The sequence below is a fragment of the Cydia splendana genome, chromosome 2 (genome assembly GCF_910591565.1).
Source record: "Cydia splendana chromosome 2, ilCydSple1.2, whole genome shotgun sequence".
NCBI classification, from domain to species: Eukaryota; Metazoa; Arthropoda; class Insecta; order Lepidoptera; family Tortricidae; genus Cydia; species Cydia splendana.
The window spans coordinates 22,186,156-22,203,665 of record NC_085961.1 but is presented as its reverse complement, the minus strand read 5'-3'; the positions used below and the strand labels follow the sequence as shown (position 1 = coordinate 22,203,665).

Genomic DNA, 17,510 nt, shown 5'->3' with positions numbered 1-17,510 from the left:
TACGCCCTTTTCTTCTATGGCTTTTTCATATCATATGAAGGTACAGAACCTTCTGTTATGCGTGGCACGACACGCATAATACCGTAACGTCTAACATAATACCGTAAGGTAGGTAGACGTTACGGTATCCTTCGATACCGTAACGTCGATGATAGTAGGTAGGTAGACGTTACGGTATCGAAGGATACCGTAACGTCTACCTACCTACTATCATTTAGTTTTCTATGCAATTTAATCCTTAATAAGGTAAATTCATAAGTCATGTCATAACAAAATCATGCTTGACTTCCAATTTACAGACTTCATAATTTCCTTTGCTAATAGGTACTAGCTGTAAACAAAGTTACCGCGCAGTCCCGAGAAATGACATTGCACATTTTATTTCACCACTTACGGTGTGCGGGCGTGCGCTGCGTCCTACATCCATGCTATTAAAGAGTAATAAACTTTGTTATGCCTCATAATATGCGAAAAGTCTAGTTAGGTAACTATTTTTAAGTCATTAGTTACGAAGCAAGCTCTATTTGCAATAGTTTATTTTGACTTTGGTTAAAAGCGGTGGCAATTTTACAACTTTATTTAATACCGATGCCTAGCTTAGGATAGTCAAGGCAAATAATAAATCTCTGAAACGTAAAACTGCTAAGCTGTCATATTTAAGAAGGCAGGCAAGAAAATCACCTGTATATGTTTAAGACTAGGCATTCCGTTTTATGTATTTCAATATTTACTTTACTAACGAAGTAAGTAGTTAACTTCCTTACTTAACTAAGTAAGTGAGTACCTAAGTAACGGAAGCTTTTATTTATTTTTCATGTAACCTAATAAGTATGTATCATACAAAGAGATACGTATCTGTAAATATCTATCGACTAAACATAGTATTCTATTGAGAATCATATCAACTATCAAGGCAAAGTTTATGTGCCATGGAATGGGAGTCATGCGATAGTTTCATTCGCAGTGGGGTCACGCGACTCGCTAGACTCACTGAGTACAACTAAAATACCCGCCATTTGTCACCTGCAGCCTGCACCTAAATAACTTTAATCATAAATACCTTTATATCAGAACAAAGTCAGCTTTAGCTTGTCCATAGAACTAGACATCTTTAACAGTCCACCCTCATTTGTTACGTATAAGAACGAGAAATAAATAAGGTCATTGATATCCCTATTTCACTCCATGCTATAGCTTGAAATGATAACTGAACCGGGTCATCGTAGACATCGTAGACGCTAAAACATTACAATAATCTTGACCGAAGTGGTGAATTTTTCCATTTTTCCTTTAATTTAAAAATCAGTACTATAATGATTTTGATTTTTTTATTAAAGTTTATCCGTTCCACAATGAAGAACTTACCGTACAATTTTTGCTAAAATAAGCTGAACATTTCCGAGTATGTTGGAGAAAAGAATACTTATACTACCGGCGGAGACAAAATTGGAAGAAAGCATTATGTAATTTTTTATACACTGTTATACTTACCTATAGGTTAGGTAAGTAAAATCTGATTGCAAACATTCGGAGAGACATTCATAATCCCTTTATCCAATAAGCCTCGAAGCGTATTTCGAACAAAAGAGTGAGCAGTTAAATCCCAAGGTAAAAACACGTTCTCGACGATGTCGCTAAGCCACGTAATTTTCATGTAGGTACCTATAGCTATTTTAAGTTGTCATTTTTTGCCAAAGCTTCGACTGCTTTAAGCCGATGATCGAGGGAGCTTGGACTGCCGACTTCGGGCACTTTTTGCATAATAGCTTCAGTAAGCGCATTAAGTATATCAAGACATATTGTTAAGGGCACGTACACATACATTGTGGTCGCGAATATATCGGTGGAGATTCGCCTGATATGTCGTTCAGACCATCATAATGTATCAAGCCGTGGCATTGACTCCCCCTGAATAGGATTACTTGTGTGTCATTCCTACCCCGCAGACCGAAGGTGTTTATCCATGGATCTGATCTTTCGACTGCTTTTGACCGCTGAAAGATCATATCAAAAATAAATCCAGAACATATTCATACATAATCTGTTATTAGAAATTAACCTCCAGATCCAGATAGTACGAGTAGGTAGGTAATTATTACGAAACGGACTCTGCCAGTTTATTTGTACAAGTTAGTTTTCCTTTGCTGGACTAAATTACTGAATTGATTTTGGTAGGGTGACTGCTACAGTTATTGGCCACTCTTAACAATAAGGCCAATTAAAGCTTGTTTCTTTCTGATTTATTAGGAGTGGCCAATTACTATGTAGTGCCCAATAACTATAGCAGTCACCCTTACATTAGCTTTTGAAGACTAGGAATCGTTTTACATGGATATAATAACATGAACATAATGAATTGCGTATTTATAATAATAATAATATTTGATTTTAATTAGCTAATCTTATCTTATACCTTTAAACGAGCAATTCTTGTATAAGTATATATTTGTTTATATATATATATATATATATTTCGGGGATCTCGGAAACGGCTCTAACGATTTCAATGAAATTTGCTATATGGAGGTTTTCGGAGGCGATTAAATCGATCTAGCTAGTCTTATCTCTGGGAAAACGCGCATTTTTGAGTTTTTTATGTTTTCCGAGCAATGCTCGGTCTCCCAGATATTGATATTGACATGATACAATAACGTTAACAATATTCTAAAAACATGTTATTAGGTACCTATATATGAAAAAGAAAGCACCGACATTAGTATTCCAACTTTGCTAATAATACTTTACGCGGAATTTCTCAGCCCTAACCATTTCATATAAAGAGGTTGTTCAACAGAAAAAGTTGGCAAATTTGTCTCGCCCGGGGCACACATTATCTCCGCTCGTATTACATTATAAATGGGTGTGATTTAGCAGAAGCTTTCGTTGCTGGCAGAGAACACCTTTGTTAACTTTAACCATATAGGGCCATTTCAAGCTAATTAATTACGATTTTTCAGTTTTGTCTGCCTTTTATAAATTTTAAAGTTAGGACACCCATCCTGAAACTTGCAATGTTTTGTTTTAATTATATTCTACTCAGTGCTGGTGCCGATCCTACCAAAAGGTCTGAAACTTTAATAAGTTGCTTAATATTAGAATGTAATAGGAAATTTGAACAGATTTATAATGTATGAGTCGTTGCTAAAATCAATTTTTGGTAGTATTACACATTAACACTAACCTCTGTCTGTAGAGTGTAGGTAGGTACATTAAAAGAATGTACTTTCCTACCCATTTACTACTTTGTCATAGTGACAATAGGTAGTATGAGGTCTCTAGCAACTTCATGTTGATTGTCATTGTCACTGACAAGGTACGAAATCGGTCAGAAATTAAATTCAAGTCTTTGACTTTACCTAGAAATTCGCCTTTTAGTCTCAAAGTAGATGTTTATTGTCATTAAAGGATAATCCGCTTAACCAAAGATGCTACGAAAGTTGCTGTTTTCAGTTTCACATAAGTGACTCATTTTTATAGCTTTTATTTCTATAAACAAAAATAATGAACTAAAACTTCCCGAAAAGTAGTACCTAGTCTGTCAATGCGTGTGTTAATGTGACTTTTTTCAGGTTCTGCCGATGGGAACCATTACGTTTGGGTTGCTGCAGGCAAAAGCAGATTTATTGTATTCATTTTTCTCCGGGAACGTGCAAATCTCTCTGCGCTTAGCGAAACCCCTGCAGTCGTTTCGTTGCAGTTGTGGAGGTTAGGTTAAAGCAAGCTTTAACAGTTGAATCTCCAAGTTTTAGCAATTTGTATAACTCTCGTTTCAGGTATGAATGGAAGTTTAGTTATAAATATGTAAAACTCAAGATACTTTATGATAATTCTTTATTTTTCCTGTATTATTACATAGTATAACTAACTTAAAGAACTAATAAAAAGTACAAATATTTTTCGTCGATCTTATTTCACACATGCGTGACAGCTATTTTATTTTACAAGAGAGCCATATTTTTATCTTTTAGATTATGTTAAAGCCATGCAAACTAAGCAAGTATAAGTTGGACATTACTTTTCTAAATCAAGCTATTTATTTAAAAATCCTATTTGTAAAAAAATGTTGTTTCGCTCGACGACAAAATTTGTTTGCGTCTCATGTCTTGAAACGCTCACAATTCTCTATATTCCCATTTTTTTGGGATATTTTGCTTCCTCGACTTTTACGAGGTATATCTACTATTAAGTAATAAAAATAAAGTATCTATAAAATATACTTAGAAGTACCTATATTTTTCCGGAGCGATAACTTGACCAAAACACGATAATGTGAATTAATTAAATTCATAGCGTAACGCGAAGTGATTTCTTTAATATTTCAGATTATTTTAGTGCCGAATCGCCATGCCTAACCACCGAAATGCATGCTCAATATGTTTCCTTATTTTAGTAAGTTGATGTTAGTAAATCTATTTGTACATTTACCTACCAAGAACTAATAAAAATATATTTGCAGATTGTTATAACGTGTGACGGTACGAGCTCAAACGGTAAGAGCCTATCCGTAGTATATTTTCCCTAGTATGCCTAAGTATACGCAAATAAAATAACCAAAGGATTGGACACACCGCTGCTCATTATGGCTCCTCTTCACGTTGGGCCAACGCCAACGCCAACGAGGGACGCATTTATGCGTTAAAGGGAGCAAGTGATATTGCTATCTCATTCTACCGCATGGCTGCGTCCCTCGTTGGCGTTGGTGTTGGTCCAACGTGAAGAGGAGCCATAAGACTTGTGGTTAATTCTAATTTAACAATTCGTTATTGTTTTTTATCTTGTTATTGTTGTTATGATAAGACCTTGACACTACTCGCAGTGCATCTCACGCGTGCCAATAAGTGCGAGCGAAATGCCTAATGTCTAACTCGAATTTTTATGTGCGCCGCGCGGAGACCAATCAGCGTGAGCGATTGTCAAGGTCGTATCAAAACAAGATCCAAAACCTTAGTTTATTGACAGTTGTTACGCCTTACTTTTCAACATAAGTACCTACTTAGGTACCTATATATGACAAAAACTCAACGCATAAAGCACGACACTGCGTGAATTTCCGGTATGGGAGGTCCTTAAATTAGTACGTGAAACCTGGATAAGTGGGACATCAAGGGACGAGCAAATTTGTCTCACAAGAGGTATTCCACTTACACGGGGACTCAGTAAGCCAGGTATAAATAAAGTTCTATCTCATTTACAGAGGCTTCCATTAATAGAGGTGAGAATACATAGAGTAGAGGATATTTCTTGGTTAGGTTAGGTTAAGAAGGTATTCCGATACCCAAAGGTTGCCTGGAAGAGATCGCTCTTAAGCGATAAGACCGCCTGTTGTTACCTCTATTGTCTTGGTTTATGTTACAGAATGTTACTGTACATTTATTGTAAACTACGAGTATGTGAGGTGTGCAATAAAGAGTATTGTATTGTATTTTACAAGCTTTTATTTAGTTTCACCTGACCGTTGTCTGTCTGTCTGTCTGTGTGTAATCAAATCTTGCAAGTTAAATTTGATCCACTTCCCGGTTTCCGATTGAGCTGAAATTTTGCCTGTGGAAAAAAAGTACAGTCGGCGATAAAAGCTTGTACCAAAAATGAAATTTTTGCCAAAAACTTATTGTAATATTATGTATGAGATATCATCTTTAACCCTTTATCAGGCGAAAGAATATATTCCTTCCACATCTTATATCGGTTATCGTAGTCAGGTTTTAACTCCAAACCTCCTACAAAATATTTTGTCAATCCCTGAAAATAGTATTTTATGATCTTCATTCACAACACGCTTCTAAATCGCGTAATATATCTTTGGCAGCCGTTTAAATTCACTTGAACTCTAATTTCAGTAAACTACGGCGAAATTCGAACACTTTCCTTAATTTCTATGAAACAGAAGTACATAGGTCGAACAATTTATTGATATTTTGTAGATTTTGAGTGTTGAAAGGTAATGTAATCGTAAACATTGCTAAATATTCATGCATTATTGTGTATGACCAGAATTAGGATGTGGGTGGACATTATCCCATGGCCTTATTAGAGTTTAACTGTGCGGGAGCTATTCTTCCCATGGCCCGGTAAATTGTCTTGTCATGTCATAAAAACTCACGTAAGTAATAAAACTGTTTTTGTGTTCAACCTAGAGCGATTCAGTGATTGATATAATGTTTCGTAGCAGATTTGGAGTTAAACCTTGACTATTATAACCGATATAAGATGTGGGAGGAATATATCCCTTCGCCTGATCAAGAATATAATAAGACAAAATCGAGTATGACAGTTAATTACTTAGACAGGCGATGGGATAACCGTAACCCACATTTTTATTTCTGGTTTAAAGGAACATCTCCGACTTTCGTAAATACATTTTTTACAAGGCGTTCAATACGGTTGTAACAGTATACAGCATGGTCCAAACCTTGACGTCCAAAAATATTTTGTAGATTCCTCTTTTTGTAACATACTCCTTAATACATGACGTAATTATTTAAAAAAAATCAGCGTCCACACGTTGATACAAGTTGTAAAAAAACATGACAGAAATAATTTTTTTACGCTCAAGCATGTCAAGCTTAGATTTTGCGCTTAAATAAAAAAAAATACAAGCTGTTACAAGGACTTCTGCTGATTCTAAAAACTGATAGACCCTAAGTGTTTTAAAAAAAGGTAAAAAAAAGTGACACTTAATAGTCGAAATTTGACAGAATCGGCACTCAAAGGAACTGAGGTCGAAAGTTCCCAAATTAGTGATTCACAAAAAAAACGGTTTTATTATTCTTTACTTTTACTTTAATAAAACACAGAAATGACCACGATGAGTCACAGTTGTGACATGCGATAAGCGAATCATCATTTGGGTAAGCTTAATCATTCTCATTAATTTTTTTTTTAATAATTACGTCATGTATTACGGAGTATGTTACAAAAAGAAACATTAAAAAAAACTCTAATAGTTTTTTTTTGTGAGTAAATTACTTCACCCCCAAAATTTTAACCCAAAAGAACTTCAAAAATTCATAACTCGAAAACTACAAAAAATCGGCTGATATACATGGGGTATATTCTGATAGCCCACGCTAGAGGAATCTAAAAAAACTTTTTGGACTTCAAGGTTTGGACCACCCTATGTATACACTACGTATGGAGACACGCTAGTTCTTAGGGGCCTGGTAAAGGGTTAAAAATAAATAAGATAAAATTATCCTTGTCCTTTCAAGTTTGTTTTAATTTTTAGGGTTCCGTACCCAAAGGGTAAAACGGGACCCTATTACTAAGACTTCGCTGTCCGTCCGTCCGTCCGTCCGTCCATCCGTCCGTCCGTCCGTCCGTCCGTCCGTCCGTCCGTCCGTCTGTCACCAGGCTGTATCTCACGAACCGTGATAGCTAGACAGTTGAAATTTTCACAGATGATGTATTTCTGTTGCCGCTATAACAACAAATACTAAAAACAGAATAAAATAAAGATTTAAATGGGGCTCCCATACAACAAACGTGATTTTTGACCAAAGTTAAGCAACGTCGGGAGTGGTCAGTACTTGGATGGGTGACCGTTTTTTTTTTGCTTTTTTTTTATATGGTACGGAACCCTTCGTGCGCGAGTCCGACTCGCACTTGCCCGATTTTTATTCAAATTTATTTTGAATGATTCTACAAAGGATAGATTTCATAGAACTTAGAACTTTAATAAATGAAAGTTAATTTTTGTTTTTTCGTGTTACTTATAAAGATTTTAGCTTTTGTTTCGTTAGTTTTAACTACTTACACTAACTAAATAAAAGTTCACGTCGTTTAGATACAATTCACCAAGTGCGGAATTTTTGGATAGACTAAAAGTTAGTAAAAAAAAATACGGAAATTGATTGAAATTGAAGTCATTTATTTTGTTTTTCTGTCTCATTTCCAGAGGGTCCCATGAATAAAGGTGAGAATAGAAGATATTTGAGTTATAGAGGTGGTTAGGTAATTTAGATTAGGTTAATAAGGTATGTCATAATAGTACATTATTGTCGAGGCTCGGAAGTAGCTACTTGCTGGCTGAGGATTCGTTTTAAACGGACGACCTTGGGAGTCCGCCAGTCGAACTAGCCGAGTCATATAATGCTTTTCTCAAAAATGGTGCAATCAAATATAAATATATTAGAAATATTTCACAGAAGCAACGTTCTGACGTATAAATTTTCACAGAAAAAAAGTAGAAACAATTGAAAAAATTTGCATTGCCGGCTTTATAATTTTATTTCTTAAAAAATAGAAGTGTATTTTTCTGCCGAAAATACGCCAACCTATTTAAGACGGCTAAATAGTCGTGGTACCAACATTATAATAATAAGTACTAAATTACTAATCATCTGTTTGGCTGTTTAATGGGCATGTGCTTTCATTTGATATGGCCATTTCAACTTTTAAAAAGTTTGGAACTCGACAAATAATGGAATTTGTATGCAACATTGTAGTCCCAAAATCGAGACTGCAATGTTTTTAACTTTTTAATTTTTGACTGACCATAAACTACGCACTTCGCGAGTTTCACGACCTATTTTTTAAACGGCAAAGTCGACTTTGCCGTCCATTTTTGAGAAAATATTATTTATGAGTTGTCATCTTTAAAATAAATAAGGTAAAATAATCCTTGTATTTAAATATTTTTTTTTTAAGTTTGTTTAAATTTTTATTCAAATTTATTTTGAATGATTCTACAAAGGATAGTTTTCATAGACTTAAATAAATGAAAGTTATTTTTTGTTTTTTCGTGTTACTTTAAAGACCGGGACGGCCGCCGCAACGGCCGAGCACCTCAAACGGCGCAAATATGCAGCCATTGATTCTGGTTGCATGTTTGAGCCGTTAGGGGTAGAAACCCTCGGGCCTTGGGGACCCGGGACACATAATATATTTAGGGAGCTGGCGAAGCGTCTTAATGGTGCTACGGGTGACCAGAGGGCTGGGTACTTCCTCGCCCAGCGAATTGGCATTGCCATTCAGCGCGGCAATGCCACCAGCCTTCTGGGCACCCTACCATCCAGCGCCGAGCTAGCTCCCATTTTTTATTTGTAAATATGTGTATATAGTTGTTAGAGTTTAGTTTTAATTTTAATGTTTAGTTTAATTATTTTGTTAATACTTTTATTTCTAGTTATGTTTATTAATAAACTTTAAATCAAGATTTTAGCTTTGTTTCGTTAGTTTTAACACTTTTAACTACTTAAACTAACGAAATAAAACTTTACGTGGTTTAGAGACAATTCACCAGATGCAGAATTTTTAGATAGACTAAAAGTTAGTAAAAAAAAATACGGAAATTGGTTGAAATTTAACTCATTTATTTTGAATTTCTGTCGCATTTACAGAGGATCCCATGAATAAAGGTGAGAATAGAATATATTTCAGTTATAGAGGTTGTTAGGTTAGGTTAATAAGGTATGTCGTAAATATTATGTCTAAGTTGTCATCTTTAAAAATAAATTAGGTAAACCAATCCTTGTTTTTAATAATTTTTTCAAGTTTTTTTAAATTTTTATTCAAATTTATTTTGAATGATTCTCCAAAGTATAGATTTCCTAGAACTTAGAACTTTAATAAATGAAAGTTATTTTTTGTTTTTTTTCATATTACTTATAAAGATTTTAGCTTTTGTTTCGTTAGTTTTAAATTTAACTACTTACACTAACTAAATAAAACTTTACGTCGTTTAGACACAATTAACCAAATGCGGAATTTTAGGATAGACTAAAAGTTTGTAAAAATACGGAAATAAATAGATTGAAATTTAACTAATTTATTTTGAATTTCTGTCTCATTTAGAGATGGTTCCATTAATATAGGTAAGAATAGAGGATATTTCAGTTATAGAGGTGGTTAGGTTAGGTTAATAAGGTATGTCGTAAATATTATGTATGAGGTGTCATCTTTAAAAATAAATAAGGTAAAATAATACGTGTCCTTAAATATTTTTGCAAGTTTGTTTAAATTATGTATTATTCAAATTTATTTTGAATAATTCTATAAAGGATAGATTTCTTAGATCTTAGAACTTTAATAAATGAAAGTTAAAACTATCTGAAACGAAAACTATTTTGAATTAGCCCTTTGATCCTAGTTTATTGGTCACTACTGTCACTAGTTTCAGCCCGCGACTTCGCTCAAGAAGTTGTTTAATAACTCCTTTCCCCCCGTATTGGGAACCACCACACCCCGTAGTGGGTTGGTTAAATTTCTGAAAACAATTCCCATGTCACCACCCAGGGTGCGAATCCAAGTTAAAAAGTAGGTATTACCTATTCCAGGATTTCGGTGTGCCCTATATGCCAAATTTCAACAAAGTCCGCTCAGCCGGTTTTGCGTGACTGACCGACAAACATCTGAATATTTGAACATCCAGACGTCTTAATGATACCTACGCAAACCAAGATTCCCTTTTTAATTAATCGATTCCAGAACCTGTTTTAAGTGGCAGCAAATCGGAAGAGGAGCAAAAAAAACCAATAGAACGGGAACGCAGTTCTTCAGAATCAGATGAAGAGAATTCAGACTCAGGTAGGAATGTTAAAATTAAAGTTACGTGTAACTTTTGTAGATATATTTCTTCCTATAATAGTACCTTATTTTCTTTATATTCATTAAGAAGTTGAGGTATGAGGATATGTCAAAATTCTTATTTATATTTCTTATTTTTTTTTTACTATCGTGGTATTTTTTTACTATCAGGGTTAATAATAGATATTTCACGTTTACTGTTCCTTACATAATTCATTATCAGAACACAAATAACTAAGTAGGAACTTCAAAAATTTTGCTATAATTTCGCCGTGTGCCTGCTACACTGCCACATCTCAAAAAACCGTTTTTTCGAGAAATCGCGTCTCAAAGTTGTGAGAGCATAGTTCAGGGTGTTTAATAGGATCTTACTCCTTTAGTTTTAGGTCTATGAATTTAAAATTTAGCTTTTTTTACTCGGAATGATATAACCCTCCTTATGACCACGCGACTTTTTAAAAGAAATGTATATTTTTTAAGACACAAGGCCCGAAAGGCAGGTATTTAGAGTTGTGGCCGTATTGCAGACACGTTTTTTAAAGATTTTGGGATGCGGCCAAATTTAAACACAAAATTATTGGATAAAGGTTACCATGCAAATATAAATAAAAACACCAAAATAGTTAAAATCCCTTTATTTTATCAACTTTGATAGGAACAAGATCACTGTACGCGATAATATGTGTAACTAGCTTATAATCAGCAACATTATCTAATTATGATTTTCTAGGACGCAACTCAAAAGCTTCATTTAAAACGTGTGCTATATAGCCACAACTCAAAAGGGCCGTCAGGTTCACGTGCAGTGAGCAGGCGGCAGACTGGCAAGTGGCTGTATTGCAGGGAATCATCTGACAATTTATGGTCAAATCCATAAGGCCACTTGTGAGAAAAAGGCTCTTAAAGACCTTTTATGCTATGGCTCTCGAAATAAGGTCGTAAATTGAACCATTTTGAATACGAATCTGCAATAATCCAGAAAATTAAAAATTTTGAATTGTGGCCGTATAGCAGGCACACGGCGATTTATCAATTAGAAATGCTAATCCCACATAAATTTTTATTAATAAAGCGCTAGTTTCAAGTTACAGATTATTAATATAAAATTACTACATTGGTTTAGATAGATCTGAGGCCGAGGTTGATTCTGGACCAAAAATGACAAGAGGTATATTACGCGACCAATCTGCCAATGGGGAAGGTAAGATGAATATTAATTTGTGTTTGCTAACGTCATCTTATTTTTATGCTCTTGAACCACTACTCGACGTCAGGTTATGTATGTGATTTTAATACATCCGCTCCTTTCAAAGTATTTTCAAGTTCTTTCTTCACGTTAGAATTGGCTTTTGAGACTTGATTGTGATAAGTGATAAATATTCAATTTATTTTCTTCGCGGTAGCGAGGCGAAAAATTTTGTGTTATACTCGGCAACAAACTGGCAACAAAGCGTGTTTGCTTTTCGGGTTTGAAACTCACTAAGCTCGTGGTTCAATTTAGGAATATCTCGCTTACTAAGGTCTCAATATAAGCACTAGCTAGAGGAAAACAACAAACTTGCTCCCTTGTATAATAAATTGAAATCGTGTCTACTTATTACGTTCTTTGTATGTTACCTGCCACGGACATCATGTTTCTGATTTTAAGGGTTCTATGTATTTGCGATGGCAAATAGTACCCTTAAATGCCTTTCGGGTGAGTGATCCTTAATGTGCAGTTAGTTCAGTCAGCAGAGTAATTAAAAAAACGTTTTTTTAGATCACAATACGGTTTCCAAAAATTTAAACAGCTATCTTGAGCCTTTCTCTACAAACTTCATCGATTCTAAACCTGATTTCATGACTTTCGCTAGATAGAATAAAATAACGAACAAAGGTCTAAACGGACCTTAAATATTTGTAACTATTTTTGCACAAAAGCTATAAATATGAAAATTGCTTCTAAGAATACGCAATTTATTTTTTGATCGAACTCATCGATTAATCGATTTTGTTAAAAGTTACAAAAAATTTAATTAAAAAACATGACATTGGAGAACCCGGGCACGAATAGACACAGCTATCTTGCTCACGCTTACATTTAATGAGAGTGAGAGAAGAACCTGAACCTATGGGGCCTTAAGAGTAAAAATATGTTTATGAATAATGTGGGAGAGGAGAAGACATATTGCCTATACTTTCGTCTTTTTTATCCGCGTAAACCTCCCCCGTACTTTCAACCCTCATTTCACACTTTTCTTAGGGTATAATCCCTGTGATAATTTGTAAGTATCTAAACATTCCTTTTCAATTTAAAAACCTGTGTAAAATGGAAAATCTATATAGAATTAAAGTAAATTTTCGGGTTAAAGAATAATTTACTATCTCAAAAAAAAATTTACGTTTCACTTATATGAAAAACACTTTTATTACCTACTTACCTACATTAAATTAATTACATTAAACAATATTTGCTCCAAAACAACATGCATTAACAATATAAAGTAAAGTAATAAATAACACTGAATATTTATTTCTAAGTAGGTACTAAGCAAAACCATTTGAGGAGTGTCTTTTCAAAAGGGCTTATTTCTCTATTCTATGAAATCATACAAAATTAAACCCATTTGAAAAGACACAAACATTTGCTATATTAAGTATTATATTCTCCGAAAAATCCGACGGTGCACAAGTCTGAAACCCGCTCTTCAACGAAAACATTTATTATTTTCTATATGCTTACAAAAAATATATAAAAACAGAGTGCGATGGGATTAATAGTATAGAACTCTTGGTGCACGAGTATGACTAGCATTTTGCTTTATTAATTAGTCGGTAAATGTTATACGATTTACACTAGATTATAGAAAAAATTTGAATTTACGAAATGTTGACTCACACTTTCAGCTTCGGATGAGCGGCGCAAAAAACGTCATGCATTTTTTTACCGTAAGTTCTTCTGTGATACGATACCTGCCTTGCGTTGCGATTTTAATAAAATGTTAAGACGAAAGTGGAGGACCCGTCAGATATCACCTTTTGATACAAACGTAGTCCTCATTTTCCTCGCTAGATATTAAACAAACAGTCGTCCTATTTCCTCTTAATAAAAAATAAAAACAGATTAGTTTGAATAAACAAAAACATTTTTTTAATACAATTGCTCACAAAGTTTAGTTTATGTACCTAGCTGCAAATCGTGCGTACGAGTAAAGTTTGATTTTTTACACTAGTGCTAAAAAGTAATCTGATTGATACTTTTTAAATAAATGAGTATTATGCGAGACCCGCTTATAAATGACCCACCTGAACAACACGCGATTGGGCATAAAGGAGTATTATGCGAGACCCAATATTATTACTTGAACAACGCGCGATTGAATGAAGCTGTCTTTCGTACACTGCACTTAAGAATATAAATGTAATTAATTAGATATATATCAATATAAAGAAATAAAAAAAGATAATTTTTTTTACATAATTATATGTTCTGAAATAATAATACAATTTCTCTTCAATTGGCATAATGCTGAAACAGAATCCACATTGAAATAAAAAATGGCAATTAAAAGTAAAACTTTTTTATTCCCTTCCCGCCTTTTTTATTCAACATTTAAGTGATTTATGTTTGTAATTGCCACGAACGTATCATAAGGTATTAAATAAAAATGAGTGATTCCGACGATTTTGGAGTTATTTAATTGAACTCCACCAGATATCAAACCAAAGGCATCCGTTGCAAGTGACAGTATATTATGTACCTACCGGAAAAATCGAAAGCATTATACATTGCTGCCTATGAACATTTCGTCAACTGGAAACGAGAAAAACAAACCGTATCATTCTCGGAAAACGTATTGTTGGCGTACTTTCTTGAATTATCTGAAAAATATCATGCAGGCACCAACAACTGTGGTCAAAATACTACTGTTGTCTTTTTATATATAATAATACAATGGTATTATTTTCGTAATTGGACTAGAAATTAAATAAAACTGTCTCTTTTAACTACTGTGTTTTTTATTTCCTTGTAGTTTTTTCGCAATTGTATTAAAAAACGTTGTTCGACCCGAGTCTTGACCCCGAGCCGATCTCGGTAGGTACTCGTGCATAATGACATATATACTTCTCGCACTTATATCGAAAACTACTATAACGTCCTTATTTGGTTGCAGGTGGTGCGCTGCGAAGCTAAACCTGTGCGCTGGGAAGAATAGAAAACACTGATTGCAATATACCTTAGTTGAATGTATGTTTGCTCGTTTGATATATGTCATGAAAATTATTTTCACTTTGATATCTTGATCATTTCTTGAGTATGTACATACTTAGTTCCAAACCTTAAAAACCTAGCTTTATACGGCGTCGCTCTTTTGAAATTAATGAATTATTCAGGACTGACATTGCCACTTCGTTCAATTTTAACTTTCACTCGGTTTATTTGATTAGGCTCAAGCTTCTGTTACCCACTGTGATTTTTTCTCGATATTGATTTTTAGAAACTGTTGACGATAGAGGGACCCCATATAAATAATGTATGACTATGTCGAAACTTTCGACACTATCTTGCAAATACGTCTCTATGAAAGCCCGTCTAAGTCTGGTAATTAATGTTTGGCACCAAACAATTTTTTGCTGAAGATGCTGATGAAGATGAGAGAAAGAAGAAGTATGATTTTTATATCCATATTAAAATAAAGCCGATCATAGACTTACAAGGTTAAAAGGTTAATTTGAAAAAATAGGGAATGGTATTTATAATGTTTATCATTTATTTCCAGAATGTAACAGAAAACAACAATCATTTCCCTGAGCTTAGGTTAGTCAGTTAAGTTAATCGCGGTTTCTTCGTTGACAATAACGATGACGTGTTGCGGAAATACGTTGACAGCGCTTATTGCCTCGGTGACTATTAACAGACTCTTGAGGAACCTTCCCGAGTAGCAGTTGAGATTGAGTTCTGAATGAGTTTAAACTATTTTAGACCAGGCTTGTTCAGGCGTTCTCAGACCGTTATAGTTTGTATGAGAGCCGCTCGAGTGCATTGTCTCGTAGTTTGTAATACTTCATTCAGAAAACGGAGTTTGCGAGACTGAAGAGACTCCGTACGCAAAAACTGAAATTCAAACTGTGATATTATAACGGTGTTCAGCGTAAATATCGATACCATAACAAATGCAATTTATCTGGACTAGTGTTAGATATAAAAACATGTATCGTTGGGGACTTAACATACGATTTATATCCCATGCAAGTATGTTCATATGTCCGCTCGTTCCATGAAAACAATACGTGCTCCTGTTCCACCTTTAATATTCATCTGTTAACGACGGCGTGTTGCAAGTAATCCGACGCCTGTCAGAGGTCAGCCCGGGTGAGCGGAGTTTCCCGCAAGATATTACCAAGAGCCTGCAAAATTACACTATTAAGCCGAATATATTGCGCTTCACAAACGCCGGACGGTGATTCCGAAAGTTTCCGATCGATTTATTATGTAACACATCTATCGGCTGATATTATGGGGCTATTAAAGGGTATTACGGTACGCTTGTAATAAATTGGCTGTAGTGACTGTGGTGTCTGTAGTGTTGTCATCTATATGTAAGCTGAAAACTATCCTATTTCATTATTAATTTATAGGCGTAGTGAAGACTTGTTTTTTCGAGACTGTAGAAAGTGTAGAATATAGATTGAATAGCTAACTAGGTACGTAAACATTAATTTTTTTTTTTAAGTTTACCTACTACATATTTAAAGTGTGCATAGTTTTTTTAGCCCGTTGTAGTGTCCCACTGCTGGGCAAAGTTAGACGAAATAAATGGAACTACATTTTTTTCTAACAGAATTAAAATTAAATCTGTTTTATATTGCTTAGGGACTTGCATAACTAAGTACTTATGTATCTCCGGTTTGTTTTCCTTAACTCCGGTAGGTAGTCGTATAAAAACAGCGCAGAGATGCTGTTTTCCGGTTCGCCGCGCACCTCAAAGGCGGGGTCTATTCGCTCCCCGAACGGATTAAAAGGTGCAATTTAAACAGATTCCTTTTCGACGTCTGACTAAATCGTAGCTAATCGCCTCCTTTCTTAAACAAAGAGTTAATTTAAGACCAAGCATTTACCTTTAGAGACCTTTGGATAAACAAAGCTAATTATGATCGGGGTAAGTGTCTTCCCCAAGGAACTGTCTTAGACAGTGCAGCGATAATCATATCACAATGGGGTATTGATTTAAGCTCCAGAGCGCACAGCGACCTAGGCTCACTGTTCTAACTCTCAAAACTTATAATTGAATTTGGAATCCTTAATTGAATAGTAACAATCAAAGCCTGGATTAATGAGGAGATGGGTTGACGAAGACTGAAATAAATGATAGTGCCTCCTCCATAAGTGGTGGCAACGGGAAAATACTTTAGTTACACAACATTTATTAGGATTTTGTATCCAAATGAAGCCAAACTGAATTTATTGCTGTTTCTGTTATCTGTCTGTATGTCAGTATTTCGTTAATCATAAGACGGCTAAAATATTCAGTGTGTATGTCGCTATCACAACAAATATAAAAATAATATTTAAAAATAATCGGACGTAAAAACGCATACTTATAGAAGATCCATGATTTTCCTAGTGTTATTTTGCGAGAGGTTTTTTATTCTGCAATGAACTTTCCATTACGAATGCTCCATTTGACCTTACGTTATATTTTTTTATATTAACTCCATTATCGTTTTAGACACAAAGCATGCATATTATAAACATGATGCACCCTTTTATTAAGTAGGTACTTTCTTTATACCTACTTTGCATTCAATATATTTCATATACAAGCCACAGAAAAACTAAAAATAAACTGTTTTTCCTTTCTGTAATGTAACCTGTTGCATAGAGTAAGAAATGTGCACTGTGTTACAAAAGTGTCTAGAAATATCAGAAAGCAACTTTATGCAGAACTCGTCGAAAATTACTTGGTAAGAGGAGTTCTTCTAAGGAGAGAAATTTTCGTCTGGTA

At 34.5% G+C, this 17,510-nt stretch overlaps 1 protein-coding gene and 1 long non-coding RNA gene across 6 annotated transcripts; both read left to right on the top strand.

The window, feature by feature from the left end:
- The first annotated feature begins 4,296 nt into the window (after positions 1–4,296).
- On the top strand, positions 4,297–14,755 carry LOC134799633 (uncharacterized). Of its 5 annotated transcripts, none has more exons than XM_063772073.1 (9): positions 4,320–4,389; positions 4,457–4,490; positions 5,195–5,212; positions 7,895–7,912; positions 9,339–9,356; positions 10,426–10,524; positions 11,648–11,725; positions 13,411–13,452; positions 14,679–14,755. In XM_063772073.1, the coding sequence occupies exons 1-9, from the start codon at positions 4,345–4,347 to the stop codon at positions 14,696–14,698; spliced, it is 372 nt and encodes a 123-aa protein (XP_063628143.1). In that variant the 5' UTR covers positions 4,320–4,344; the 3' UTR covers positions 14,699–14,755. The 5 variants fall into 5 exon arrangements, with proteins under 5 accessions (XP_063628159.1, XP_063628143.1, XP_063628151.1 ...); XM_063772081.1 differs by lacking the exon at positions 9,339–9,356 and adding an exon at positions 9,795–9,812 and having other exon boundaries at positions 4,330–4,389; XM_063772089.1 differs by lacking the exons at positions 5,195–5,212; positions 9,339–9,356 and adding an exon at positions 9,795–9,812 and having other exon boundaries at positions 4,297–4,389.
- Positions 5,677–6,355, top strand: LOC134799626 (uncharacterized). The gene is made up of 2 exons (XR_010145436.1): positions 5,677–6,104; positions 6,137–6,355. It is a non-coding gene; the product is annotated as an uncharacterized LOC134799626 (long non-coding RNA).
- Positions 14,756–17,510: the final 2,755 nt, after the last annotated feature.